We start from the raw sequence: 13,259 nt of genomic DNA on the forward strand, positions 1-13,259 counted from the left end.
ACGAACTGCGACGTCACGTTGCGCATTTGGCTTTTTCACGTCGGGAATCCTATCATTAGTTTACATCATCGGAGTATGCAGTGTTTTGACCCTGCCGTGTTTTCTACAGTATAAACCTATCTCCTGTCAACTGAGTTCCCAGATCCAAGGTCGAACCCTTCACATCCATTCAGGGTTTTGGATAACAGAGATAGACAAGGAGGATTTGTATCGTCAGATCGCTCTATGCGCTCCGCGATCAATGTATTACAAGTATCGAAATCTGGGTATCTCAAATGTCTGTAAAACCGAGTCCAATCGGCTCTCTCAACACGCTAGAGTCTAACAGCTCTATGTCCGTCTGTCAAATATACGACTCGCTGTGTCCAATCCAGAAAATCGCTTCTGTTAGGGCTTTAACATCCGCCATAATCGTGTGAGTGGTTCGGGGGATTACATCAACACACATTCTCTCTCTGGAACATCACGCTGCTTCCCTTTAGTCTCCTTTTCCTTTTCCTTCCCCTTCCCCTTGTCTAGTCGGGCTTTGGATCGGCCACGTTTGTGACCCGATTCCTTATCTTTGTCTTTATCCTTTTCCCTTTCCTTCTCTTTCTCCTTGTCTTTATCCTTTTGGTCTTCCTTCTCCTTTTCCGTAAGATTCGCGGTCGTACCGTTAGTGTCCAATACAATCTCGAAATCCTCATCTGTGTCTATAGCGGATTCGCGTAGAGGCTCCTTGCTCGTCCGAACCAGACCGCTCAGCCGTGACATAGTCAAGCTAATGCGATTCTCGCCAGCTTGACTCCCAGGTCTGCTCTTACTTCCAGTGCGGAACTTAGCTGCGGCCCGACTCAGCCTCTGCGCCGTCGTCTCGTCTGCTGGCGTGGCGGCTGGCGAATTGGGCGAGTTTTCTTCTAGTGGTGTGACAGCAGGGCTAGGGCCTAGAGAAGACAGTTCGTTGCCCAAGCTACCCCGACGGGAGACATTGAGGAATCCATCGTCATCCGCAAAACTGCGTCTGATGGGACGTTCGAGATCGGCCGAGAAGCGTATACTTGCGTTTGTCGACGCAAGAGCGCTGATATTATCAAAGTAGCTACTCGCTTGGCGCGACAGGGATAATCTCTCGAGATTCGGGGTTGCAGTACCGGCAGTCTTGAGCGCTACCGCCGAGTCATCGTATGAGGGGGTCCGGCATCGGTGCCATCAGTCGAGCTAGCCGTGACATCGACGATGGGAACTATCTGGTAGAACAGCAAGTAGGGCATCTCATCTTTGAGTGACTGTTTGATGTCATCAACTGTTGAGACGCGGTGTTCGTACGAAAGATCATCAAACAGAACCCACTGCGCTTCCTCGTAGTCGGGTGGAGGATCACTATCATGCCGCCGATTGTCAGTGAGCAGTTTGGGAGCTACCCTAACAAAAGAGATGTAGTGGCCAGAATGCAACGAGTCTCCTCTGTGGCAGACGACTGATTGCAACACGAGCTTGTAATCCGTACTCAAGCCGTTCTCCTCCACGTGCCGGTCGTCCACAATAAAATGCGGCAGACGTAGACTATCTGGAATGTCGATGAACGTATTTTGTCTCTTAGGTACTCCGTTCTCGTCAACCATATACCTCTTCAGGCAGATGCCGACAACTGGCCTTTGACTGAAGTGGCGGGCGACCTCGAGATCATTCTGCGGCTCATGTGCATCCGAAGTGGAATGCCAGGCTAAACTTTTGTTAGCATGCGCTACCCGAGGAAGGTTAGAAGAGGGACATACGAATAAGTCTGAAAAACTGCCAGGCCGGGATTGTCACGGCCTTGACGACCGAGGCCGTTCGCTTAGCCCTCGCAAATAGGCTGGCATTGTCGGCGCTATCTGCAGACTTCGCTTGCTCGTCCAAGACAACTCGCTGTATCAAGCTCTCGGTCCGGCTTCGTCGTGGTCGCATATGTGATTCAGCCGACTCAGAAGCCGATGTTGCTGTGGTGGGACGCTCAGTCCATCTCCTTTCCAAAGGAGTCGAATGGTCATGACTTTCTTCTTCATCTGTACCGCTCGACCCCGCCGATGTACCTTCCTCGTCATCGCCGTTTGCAACTAGGCGAATTGTACTTTTCGGGGTAGGGTGCGCAGCCTGCACAGTGGACGCTCTTGGTGTAGGGGTGAGCGTCATCCGTCTGGTCGTCTTGGTCTCCTCCAAGTCATCCCGGTGTACATCCACTTGAGAGTTGAAGTATTCCTCCAGACAGTCCTCTAGTTTAACTTCCTTCCCTTCAGCGTCGGGGACGGCCAAATTTAGAAGCCTTTCGTATACAACCTTATGATCGGCCTCGTCGTTTTTGCCCTGGTGAAAGAGGTCGACCTGTAAAGGAAGCAGTGGTAGTTGCAAAGTTTCGGTGATGAAGGCAAAGGCTTCGGAGGTGTCTTGCTGTTCCAGAAGCTGGGCATCTTTCCACCCACATGCCGCAAGCGCATCCTGTATATGTTCCGTCATGTCGGATTGGATAAGCTTGCCACTACGCAGCATGTTAACCCACAGCCGCAGCAGCGCAGCAAGTTTGGTTTGCGGCCCCTCTGGTAGGTCTTTGCTGAGCATACACTCGAAAGCCTCGACTTTCGCAAACATGGCAAAGAGCAGAGCGTCCAGATAGCAGGTAACGTTGCCGCGGTTTTCTGCACCCAGCATCTGAATGTTGGGGTTGTAAGGGACCAATTCGCCGGCCAGCGCCTTTTGCTGCAAGGACATGAGCTCAACGGCCTTTTCGACGTTGCCGGCCGAGCACTTGTAACGGAGCGCATAAAGGACATGGTCTTCTTCGGCATTTTTGATGCCTAATTCGCTGAGGCGCCTCAACACATCCTGGACCTTTGCCGCTTCTTTTTCGGGGTCCACTGGTTTATCTTCGTCATTTTCGGAGCGCCGCTTGGAGTCTGATTTGAAGAGGGAGAAGAAGGCTTCGGAAGAAAGCGGTCGGTACTATAGTCACACGAAGACATCAGCATGCAGGCCTTATTCTAGCTCCGATTACCAGGGCCGATAAAGGAAAGATGCATGTATATACCTTATGCGGGGGGTCTGTGGCTTTGACAGGACGCTGGCCGTTCTTGTCTCGTCGGCTGAGGAGTTTCCTTGTGGTCCTCTTCATGATGGAAGAAGTCTGGAGTGAAGTCGACAGGAAGGGTGGTGGGGTCATCAGCCGCCAAACAAGGGTCTTATTTCTGCTAGTCTGTCGCCTCTGCTGGTGAATTGATGGAGGGGTTGTCTTTTGGTGGTAGTTTGTAATTGTCCGCCGAGACACGAAAGTTCCAGGTTCAGCGTTCTATGGCTGCAGGTAATGATACAGTTCGGCAAGGCGCATGGTCGATTATCCTAGAGACATATCCACGGATGTGGCAGAGCTCTGACGGTGACGACGATGGGCTGAATGAGGGAAGGACAGGACCGGTGACGGGGTTTGACGTGTATTAATTGAATACCGCTGGCGAGGTCGCGTAAAGAAGGGGGAAAACCCGTCCTGCAGCCAAGACTGATTGTCGGTGGAACAATTGATTGAGTTCCAAGCGATTGTGTTTCGAGCACCTTTTTGAGGCGGCTGGGCAAGACCGATCGGTTTTCACAAGGGGGGATAGAGGGGCAGCCAGCCTCGCAAGTAGCTGGAGGATTGTTCAAGCCTCATTTACGCTGCTTCGTTTTCTTTCTTTCTGGGTAGTCGAGTGTTCTGCAGATATACCAATATACCAATCCTCGATGGGATCTATTCGTGAAAACAGACGTGGTTCACTCTTGCTGCCTGTTCGGATTAAAGCGATGCTCGTGTCCAGTCCATGACCTGACCAGTTGGTCATGTGTTTGCGTGTTTGCGGCTACGGACCATGGCAGTTCGGAATCGGGGCTTCGGGCGAGGTTGACTGAACAATGGTCGTATCGACTTCTGGACCATGCCCAATGACTAAATCCCACCACGTAGCATTATTTGCGTACACGTGAAGAGTCGCACCTAGCAGCTTGTCCTTTTTCTGGCTGCTCGAAATCTCTCGTCTCTGATGCTGGATGTGCTAGACAGCCATCAGATTTCGCGACCGTTTCAAAAGCACTGGCTGCAAGCATTGTGTTCAAGTAGGGTCGCATGCAGATCTGGACTGGGGAAACATATCATATTCATTCTCGGTCAGGGCAACGTGTCCTGGGGTATCATCAGACACCCAATCTAGAAGGCCGTGTAAGTGAGGGCGTCAGCCAACCAACAGAGGCAGCCTAATAGAGAAGAATATAGCCTATAACGCCGCCTCCATCTCAGAGCTCAGAGACTTGGAAACGAGTGTCAAAACTGTCTCCAACGAACCGTTTGCAGTTGTACAGATCAGCAGTAGACGCTGCTTGTTCGAGTTCTAGCAATTTGACTGGCAGGGAGTTGTGGAGTACGGGGTGTTACCTGTTCAGAAGACCTGTTGTCCAAGGAGCCAGAGCACGGCTTCTAGACCATCTCATCTGGGACCGTTCATTCAGTGCGGCTATCTATGATCTTGCAGCTTCAATTCAAGTATGTAAGTCTAGCGCTATTCCGCTTGGTATCCAGTCGCAGAGGTAATGTCATCGGAAGAAGGGCTCGATGAAGTACGACTATTCATCCATTTGCTTGCTTCCCGACGGCGCGGGTGGCCGATTACAGGGGTGGGGAGTTGACGGCAAGCTGGGGTCAGAGCCTTAGCTAATCATTCAAGGAGGGCCTTAGGCCTTTAATCGGATATTCCAGGCTCCGAGCCCCGTCGAAAAATCAATGTACGGGCTAATGCGATAAGTGGAAAGCTCGAGTTAACGTATGGTGATAGCTTCAGTCGGGGATCTTGAGAAGGCAACTCTATATCTGCACGGCATTTTTCTGTCTTCCCCGCTGTCAATTGCAGTTGACAGACAGCATGGCACTTCGTGAGGTGCCGCGCTCAGCGCGTCAACTTTTGAAGCAACCATCGGCCTGGAAGCCCAGCGTTACGAGCCTCTCACGATGCGCCTCCACCGAGGCCGGACCGGTTGTTCCAGACGTGGAAACAGACTCTGGTCTGATGACACCGGTCGTTGAGCGCGAAGGTATTAGCATCATGGACCCGAGGAAGCGTGCAAGCCGGAGAGAGCACGAGCTCCCCCATTCCAGGTTCGTATTCTGATTGCCATCCAAGTCACCCCCATATCGTCAAGAATATCCGACTGACGCTGCATGCGAAAAGGTATCGATACCACCCGCCCAAGTATGACAGAGGCCCGCTGCATCCCATCCAGCCGCCACCTTCCTCCGATCCAGTCGCCCGAAACTTCGAGCCCGGGCCGTTCAACCTGCCTCGTCTCAAGCAGACTTTCCACTCGACTATTGCCTCGGACATCTTAACACTCACCTATCAGCATAAGCCGCCAGGAACGCCCAAACGGCCCGAGCGGATACGATACCGCACTTGGGGCAATGAGACCCCCTACATGGAGAATCGTGCGAAGCGTGGACCGCGAGGCGCCGACGTGCTGCTGCCGCTGGAACCCGACATCAACTACCACAACATCCCCGAGCTTAAAGCCGTGCACGTCGCCATGTACATGCCCCAGGCCAAGAAGAACCCGGATCACATCACAGTGGGCAAGACCATCTTGCAGACCATCTCGGGCGTACGCCCGACTGTGACACACACACACACGAGTGTTTCACAATGGCACATTGTCAAGGGGGACCGAACCGGTGTCAAGGTTACGATGCGAGGAAATCAAGCCTACGAATTTCTGGACAAGGTCACCCACCTGGTGTTCCCTAAGATCAAAGAGTGGCAGGGTGTGAAAGGTGAGTCAATTCTTGCTTCACACGACATGCATCAGAGGAATGAATATGAGAGACTGATAACTGACATAGGCACGACTGGCGATGGTGCCGGTAACTTGGCGTTTGGCTTGGAGCCCCAGGAAATGATGCATTTCCCAGAGGTGGAAGCTAACTACTCTAACTATCCGCAAAAGGTATGGAAGCTTCACCAAGGTCTTCTCTAGATGACTCTTTTACTGACTTTCAACTAGATGATTCCTGGATGCCGTGTCTTTGTTGAGACTACCGCCAAGTCGGATAGGCATGCCAGATTACTATTCGGCGCCATGGGCATTCCATTCAATGGAAAGCTGGTGGACTAAATTCCACACTCAGGCTGCTGGCCCAAATGCATATATATTGTTCACGCATCTGCACAAGCATGAGGGGGCTGTACTTTACATCTGTACAACAAACGTATCATGGTCTTGCTATTGTGGAATTCTTCTCCATGGTTCACTATCTAGCTCTAAATCCCATGCAAACCCATCCTGTGAGCTCCAAAACTTTTAAGATGTCCTGCCATGATTGATTCAGGACCCGAAATCCGCAACGCCTCGTATGCAAATGATACCAAGAGCACCATTTAAGTGTGTGTCTCTCTCTTCCCTCCCGCTCAGTTGACCCCCTATTTAGGCATTCTGCGCTTGTGTTCTTAATGAGTCGATCACAACGTTGACAGCTTCCATGTCTGTAGCATCGACCTTCTCGCCCTTGCCTTCACCGCGCTTGCTGAGCTCTGACGTCAGCACATCCATACCGGGCTGGTAGTTCCGGCACACGGAGCTCAGCGCATAGACAGCCTTGCGCCGAACGTCCTTGGCCTCGTTGTCGGTCTTGGAAGCGTCTTGTGTGCCCTCCGTAGTCAGGCGGTCGCCCAGGGCCATGGCGGTGAGCCGCTCGACACCGCCGAGAGCGACGAGGCGCTCCTGGCTGGGCTCGTTGTTTTGGACGGCGGTGCCGACGACCCAACAGGCCATGAGGCGGATCTCTTGTTCTTCGTGGGCCAGGAGCTCCAGGAGCGGGGTCCAGAGTCCCAGCTTCGACAGCAGGTTCGCGTTGTCGAGCGACTCGATCAGCTGCTCGAGGTTATCAAAGGCCGTCAGCTTGCTCTCGAGCGTTATCTCAGGGTCCGCCGACTTGATGTGTTCCACAGCGGCCAACATGAGGTCCGCGTCAGAGGGACCGCCGAACAGCGCCTTGAGAGATTCTGGGTTCAGGCCGCGCGCCGCGGCCGCGGCTACGGCGCCGGTGGGGTCTTCTTGTGAGGTGGCGGCAGCATCACCGTTGGGTTGGGCGGCAGCGCCGGTGGCGCTGGGGTTGGTTGAATTCTTGATGCTCCACTTGAGGAGATCGTTCAGTCCTTTCTGGCTGTCACCCATGATCGCGACTATAGAGAGATGCTGGCGTGTGGCTGTTTTTCCAGTGGAAGATATAACCTCGAGCGCGTAGATGTGGATTTAGCTGGTAGAGTGGGATGAATGACCCCGCGATTTCGATGGTATAGATTGGGTTGGCAGAACAGTTTAAAGCACTGCGGTTGGTCTATCGAGTAGTTTGAATGATCAAGAGCAAATAGATGCTTAAGAAGAGTTTGTCTTCAAAGATTTGTTTTATTGTAGCTACCTGGTTAGGCTATGTGCACTTCTGATGTTTTGCATCATTTTCATCATGACCGACAAGGGTCCTTCTTGCGGCTTCTTGAACTTTCTTAGACTCCGATAAGATAAGCCACTTTCGGACTAGCTTACTGCTCCTTGAGCAGAGAACCACCGTGTTCTGCAGTTGGGCGGTGTGAAGTCGATCCACGGCTCTACACCTGCGGTTGGACACAATTCTGGCAATCCAAAGCTTCTAGAAGCAATGTAAATCATTAAGAGGTTGGCGTACAGGTAAAGCGTCCCTCAATTCGAGGTTCTTGAAAGCTGCCCGCATCTGGGAATACAGCGTGAGTTGAAGGGGGAAAAAATGCTGCCCCACCATCACCCCTCGTCGCCGCTTTAACCAGAGGATGCTAAAGCATAGGCTACTAGTTGAGTAATAGAAGGTAGGTAGGCATCGTGAATAGCATCAACGACCTGGCATTGATGCCACTGTCATTAACAATATCAGCGTTACCTCAATGGTCTAGCATACAAGTACGTAGCTTCATGATAAGCGCCGGAGCAGCCAGAATCAGTCCTGGTGTTTGTTCCTGCCGGCGAGGGCAGATGCTATCTAGACCTACTGTCCTTGGTGTCCGCGACATCTCACGTAGGCGAAGACTGTCAAACCAGGAAGGTTCGGTGCATGTTGCTCCAGTAGCATGAACACTGCCAGACATATCTGACGTCAACTAGTTGAAACGTGAATAGCGAGAGCGGAGCTGGAGAGATGCCGTAATCGAAGCTATACAGAATCCGCCCCTGCATGCGTATGCAACGGTGCTGGGTCCCAGTAGCGGGAGTGCCTTATTTGATGATGCCTGCTTGGCGTCGAGGTTGCAAGGCATATGGAAATGCAATCTGGGCTTTGGAGTGAGACGAATGCAGGAAACATATAGTACGTAATCATACAGGCCCAGCCACACAAAAAGGCTGCGAGTTAGGTCGTCAACCCTGGAGTCAAAATCCAGATCATCGAAATACTCATCCAGCGTCTGTCGCTTGCGTCGGCATCCCGCATTCGAATCGAGGCTGCCTGGTGTGTAAGATGAGATGGCAATATGGTGACGAATCTAACCAGCAAGTGAAACGAGCTGCATTGCTTCTTGATGATGCCTAAGTCGAATTGCGTGGACTTTGCGTAGGTAGGGTATGTCCTTGTTGGCAAGTGGGAGGGAGGATTCCGGTCGGGGTGGCACAGCTCAACCTTCGAACGCGAAGGCAGAATCGCCATTCGAAGATTGAACCTCCTTTTGTCGTACTCCGTACCCAAGTCAAGGAGGAGCTTGGTGAGAGAACCACGGGACAGTATTGGCTTGTGACTACATACGGGGAGAGCGACGTATTCGGCTATTTATGAATAGGCCCCCTTACCAGAGTTCAGCCACATTCGCGAACAGCTCTCTTCGCTTCGTACAAGCAAAGGTAAGGAAGCTATGCGCGTCTGACGGGTCAAAAGCAGCGTGCAGATCCCTGATCTTTCAATAGTAAAGCTAAGGCCCGGGACGTACCAAATTTGCTACCTACCCAGCTACCCTACCTACTACTCCCTACTTTACCCTATCTGGCGGTGACGATGCCACAAATATTGAGTTGGCCTCTTCTGAGTTGGCCAGGTACCCAATGCAATGACTCCAATCAGGCCATTAGGTAGAACAATACCGGGACTGATTATTGGCAAAAACGACGATGGCAGGATCTGGCAGTTCGGGGGTTAGGTAGCAGTATTTGTTACGCGACCTTCATCATCAGGAGTACGTACTCAGCCAATGGAATGAGGATTGGAACGGGCTATCTGGTCACTCCTTTCTGAAAGGACTCCAGATTATGGAGCAGACGGCTTTGAGTTCATCAAATCAATCCCATCCAATCTGCAATTCTGACCCGGTCCAGCCCCCCGCAGGCGAAAGGAGGCTCCCACTACTTTCTGCTGTTGACCCTTGGGAATACCTAGAATGCTACTAAATGTAGGCAAGTCCGGACGGTACCTACCTACAGGCTTCAGTGGCCCCAGCAGAGGCCCCAGTACCTAATTGTAATGATTACCCCTAATAAGCCTGCTAGCCTGCTACCTGGACCAAGTCCCCACATCAATCAGAACAGCGGAAGCACGCACACACGCACGCACAAAGGAGGCAGCGAGACAAGAGAGTGAGAGGGCGAGAGAGAGGAGTAAAGAAGTAGACTGACCTGTACTAGCCAACCAGACCCAGGGCAACACCTTCTTTGGAGGCAAAAGAGACAGAACGAGCCCGACCGACGTTCTCCCCCTTCCCACTTTACTAGACTTAAAGTCAACCACATCAATCAACATTCCCAGCCTCCCATTCTCCTTGTTTGATTTCCCTCTCCCCCAAACAGCCTTCGAGCAATAATATTTCACTCCCTCCCAACAAAGCAACCACTTCTGCTTCCACCGATCCGGGAATCGCGTGGGCTTCAGCATCTCCATTTTCACTTCTTTTCACTTTTCTTGACACCCTTCGCACTACGTAATCCGTCACAATGGAAGGTAAGTCGAGTCCGAAGAAGCCAGAATCTCCAAACCCAACAGCGACAGCTGTCCGCGAATGCCACGCACATCGCGAGCTTCGCTGCCCGTGCCTCTCGCATCCTCCTACTCTCCGTCTCGCGATAGCCATAACTAACCAATCTTTCTGCTGCAGAGGAAGTTGCTGCCCTCGTTATCGACAATGGGTAAGACGATCCGCCGCCTCACCGACTAGCTCCAGACGCCTCCCCCTCCCCCAATATGGCTGGCGATGAAGATCCCATCAGACTTCAACCATGGTCTCGTCAACAAACAACCGTAATTTGTATCACGAAACTAACTTGAACGTCTAGTTCGGGTATGTGCAAGGCCGGTTTTGCCGGTGACGATGCTCCCCGAGCTGTTTTCCGTAAGTTGTCCCCTAGACCCGACCCACACCCCGCTCGAAGCGATATCGCGGCGGTGGTCCCTCAGCAGAATTTCGAGCAAAACAGCCTGCTAACTCGCACTCAAAGCGTCCATTGTCGGTCGTCCCCGTCATCATGGGTAAGTCTCGAAAGGCCACGACTCGGCAATTTTTGCACCAGGGTATTAACAGCATGTCAGTATCATGATCGGTATGGGTCAGAAGGACTCGTACGTCGGTGATGAGGCCCAGTCCAAGCGTGGTATCCTCACCCTGCGCTACCCTATCGAGCACGGTGTCGTTACCAACTGGGACGACATGGAGAAGATCTGGCATCACACTTTCTACAACGAGCTGCGTGTGGCCCCCGAGGAGCACCCCGTCCTGCTCACCGAGGCCCCCATCAACCCCAAGAGCAACCGTGAGAAGATGACCCAGATTGTCTTCGAGACCTTCAACGCCCCCGCCTTCTACGTCTCCATCCAGGCCGTTCTGTCCCTGTACGCCTCCGGTCGTACCACTGGTATCGTGCTCGACTCCGGCGATGGTGTCACCCACGTTGTCCCTATCTACGAGGGTTTCGCTCTGCCCCACGCCATTGCCCGTGTCGACATGGCTGGTCGTGATCTGACTGACTACCTCATGAAGATTCTGGCTGAGCGCGGTTACGCCTTCTCCACCACTGCCGAGCGTGAAATCGTCCGTGACATCAAGGAGAAGCTCTGCTACGTCGCCCTCGACTTCGAGCAGGAGATCCAGACCGCTGCCCAGAGCTCCAGCCTGGAGAAGTCCTACGAGCTTCCTGACGGTCAGGTCATCACCATCGGCAACGAGCGCTTCCGGGCACCCGAGGCTCTGTTCCAGCCCTCTGTTCTGGGTCTTGAGAGCGGTGGTATCCACGTCACCACTTTCAACTCCATCATGAAGTGCGATGTCGATGTCCGAAAGGATCTGTACGGCAACATTGTCATGGTATGTTATATCCCTAATCTGGCTGTGGCGGGGATTTATTTTACTGACTCACTCACAGTCTGGTGGTACCACCATGTACCCCGGTCTCTCCGACCGTATGCAGAAGGAGATCACTGCTCTTGCTCCTTCTTCCATGAAGGTCAAGATCATCGCTCCCCGGAGCGAAAGTACTCCGTCTGGATCGGTGGTTCCATTCTGGCTTCCTGTCGACCTTCCAGCAGATGTGGATCTCAAAGCAGGAGTACGACGAGAGCGGTCCTTCGATCGTCCACCGCAAGTGCTTCTAAGCGCTTGTCTAGTGTGCTCCGATACATCCACTTCCCCTTCCTACTTTTCACGAGCTCACGATAGCGCGGATTGGATGGCGACCTTTGACATTTCTGTCCCCAGGCCGATGCGAAAGGGTTTTTTCTGCCGACAGGCCCAATATCTACAAAAAGTTCTAGTAATGGGCGAGAGACAACGGTTAGCCTGTAGGCGACTCCGGGAAACGAAACAAAATCAGATGTTTCTTGTTTTAAGGAGATTATTCGTGCGCGCAACGGGGTAGACAATTATACTCGAGGTTGATCATATATTTGTTTTTCTCGTTGATTGCTTCTTGCGCCTTTACAAGGCTGTATGCCGTGACCTGATCTGTGTTCCTAATGAGACCTCACCAAGAGCGACCATCAGATTCTTCTTGCCATTTGTGCATGTCTATTTTGCACGCCCATCACACGTCTGTCTTGGCCCAAATTGACATGTAATATTTCGTAGAAATGCGCCCCGTCTCGTGCCTAAGCCTTGCTCGTTTCGTTTGTTCCGCGGGGAACCCTTGTGCTCTCGAGCTGGTCATGTTCTCTTCCTTGGGTATTGAAGTCATTGGCCGAATCACCGCTCCTAGACGCCCTACCGCCAATTTCTTCGGAATGTTGTTCGTTGTCGTCTAGCTCTCCAAGATCCTCTTCATCGCCCTCGCCAGCGTCAGCCACTCCTCCCTGCTTCTCCCCGTCCAGCTTGCGGTATTTCCGGCGGCTCTTCTTAGCGCTGCTGGCGCGCTTCTTCCGCTTGGCCTCGCCCACGATGGCGCTGCGGCTCTGGTCGCCCTTGGTGAGGTCGTCGAGGCGTTCGGCAAGCAACTGGCGCGCGATGAGGCGATTCTGGGTCCGGGACCGCGTCGCCTGGCACTTGATGACGATGCCCGTGGGCAGGTGCTTGAGCTGCACGGCCGAGTTGGTCTTGTTGATCTTCTGCCCGCCGGGGCCGCTGCCTTTCAGGAAGGATTCGTCGATGTCCTCGGCAGGCGGAGGGCAGGGCTTTGGCGGGTACTGCGGCGTCTTCTTTTGGAGGGACGGGGTCGTGCTAAGCAGGGCGCGATGGTGGCAGCAGCCTGGACTACTGTGTATCGAGGCGGGCTTCCAGAGCTGGGAGAAAACGGAAGAGATCGAAGACGACAAGGCGGGGGACGCCGATAGGAGCCGTGGCACGCGGGCTGTAGCCATGGTGGATTCGGGCAAGAGAAGAGGAAAGTATCGGCTGCCGGCGTTGTATGGTTGCTTCCATCATCGTTCAACACCCGAAGGAGTGTTTTATCGGGACAATATAATGTATTCGTTAGAACAACATATATATATCTATACAATACGTCATTTAGCGACAGGCTTGTATTCGTCCCGTTTCTTCTTCTTCTTCTTCTTTTTTTTTTAACTGATTCCTCTGTATGCGAGATCAATCCAGAACAGAGTCTAGAGTAATTTCAGTTGCTTGAAGATGGCCGACTCTAGACGACATGATGGGAAAGCAAAGCAACCACCCCAATTGAAGCAGCAGCTAAGCACGGCGCTGTAGCGTGGCGCTGTAGCGTGGTGGGGGGGGTGCAAGCAAGTAGTGATTCAGCAGCATTGAAGATGAAGGGGTCCAATGTGGGTTCGTCCCTTCATTCCCTTCTCA

The 13,259-nt window shown here is 52.7% G+C and overlaps 5 protein-coding genes across 5 annotated transcripts; 2 read left to right on the forward strand and 3 right to left on the reverse strand.

Moving 5' to 3' along the window:
- Positions 1 to 432: 432 nt before the first annotated feature.
- Positions 433 to 3,124, reverse strand: PG998_007666 (uncharacterized protein; the record flags this gene model as incomplete). The annotated part of the gene is made up of 4 exons (XM_066874482.1): positions 433 to 1,060; positions 1,150 to 1,702; positions 1,755 to 2,955; positions 3,041 to 3,124. 4 exons carry the CDS (start codon positions 3,122 to 3,124, stop codon positions 433 to 435), a joined length of 2,466 nt encoding a protein of 821 aa, XP_066730427.1.
- Positions 3,125 to 4,895: 1,771 nt separating this feature from the next.
- Positions 4,896 to 6,138, forward strand: PG998_007667 (mitochondrial 54S ribosomal protein uL5m; the record flags this gene model as incomplete). Its single annotated transcript, XM_066874483.1, has 4 exons — positions 4,896 to 5,128; positions 5,202 to 5,797; positions 5,867 to 5,970; positions 6,028 to 6,138. 4 exons carry the CDS (start codon positions 4,896 to 4,898, stop codon positions 6,136 to 6,138), a joined length of 1,044 nt encoding a protein of 347 aa, XP_066730428.1.
- A 309-nt stretch (positions 6,139 to 6,447) lies between these two features.
- On the reverse strand, positions 6,448 to 7,197 carry PG998_007668 (Nucleotide exchange factor Fes1; the record flags this gene model as incomplete). The annotated part of the gene is made up of 1 exon (XM_066874484.1): positions 6,448 to 7,197. The coding sequence occupies one exon, from the start codon at positions 7,195 to 7,197 to the stop codon at positions 6,448 to 6,450; it is 750 nt and encodes a 249-aa protein (XP_066730429.1).
- A 2,766-nt stretch (positions 7,198 to 9,963) lies between these two features.
- PG998_007669 (actin) lies at positions 9,964 to 11,702 on the forward strand (the record flags this gene model as incomplete). The annotated part of the gene is made up of 7 exons (XM_066874485.1): positions 9,964 to 9,970; positions 10,125 to 10,155; positions 10,303 to 10,358; positions 10,465 to 10,495; positions 10,556 to 11,327; positions 11,386 to 11,568; positions 11,679 to 11,702. 7 exons carry the CDS (start codon positions 9,964 to 9,966, stop codon positions 11,700 to 11,702), a joined length of 1,104 nt encoding a protein of 367 aa, XP_066730430.1.
- A 404-nt stretch (positions 11,703 to 12,106) lies between these two features.
- Positions 12,107 to 12,811, reverse strand: PG998_007670 (uncharacterized protein; the record flags this gene model as incomplete). Its single annotated transcript, XM_066874486.1, has 1 exon — positions 12,107 to 12,811. One exon carries the CDS (start codon positions 12,809 to 12,811, stop codon positions 12,107 to 12,109), a length of 705 nt encoding a protein of 234 aa, XP_066730431.1.
- Positions 12,812 to 13,259: the final 448 nt, after the last annotated feature.

Source organism: Apiospora kogelbergensis (genome assembly GCF_038363985.1).
Source record: "Apiospora kogelbergensis strain CBS 113332 chromosome Unknown utg000005l_segment0_segment0, whole genome shotgun sequence".
NCBI lineage: Eukaryota > Fungi > Ascomycota > Sordariomycetes > Amphisphaeriales > Apiosporaceae > Apiospora > Apiospora kogelbergensis.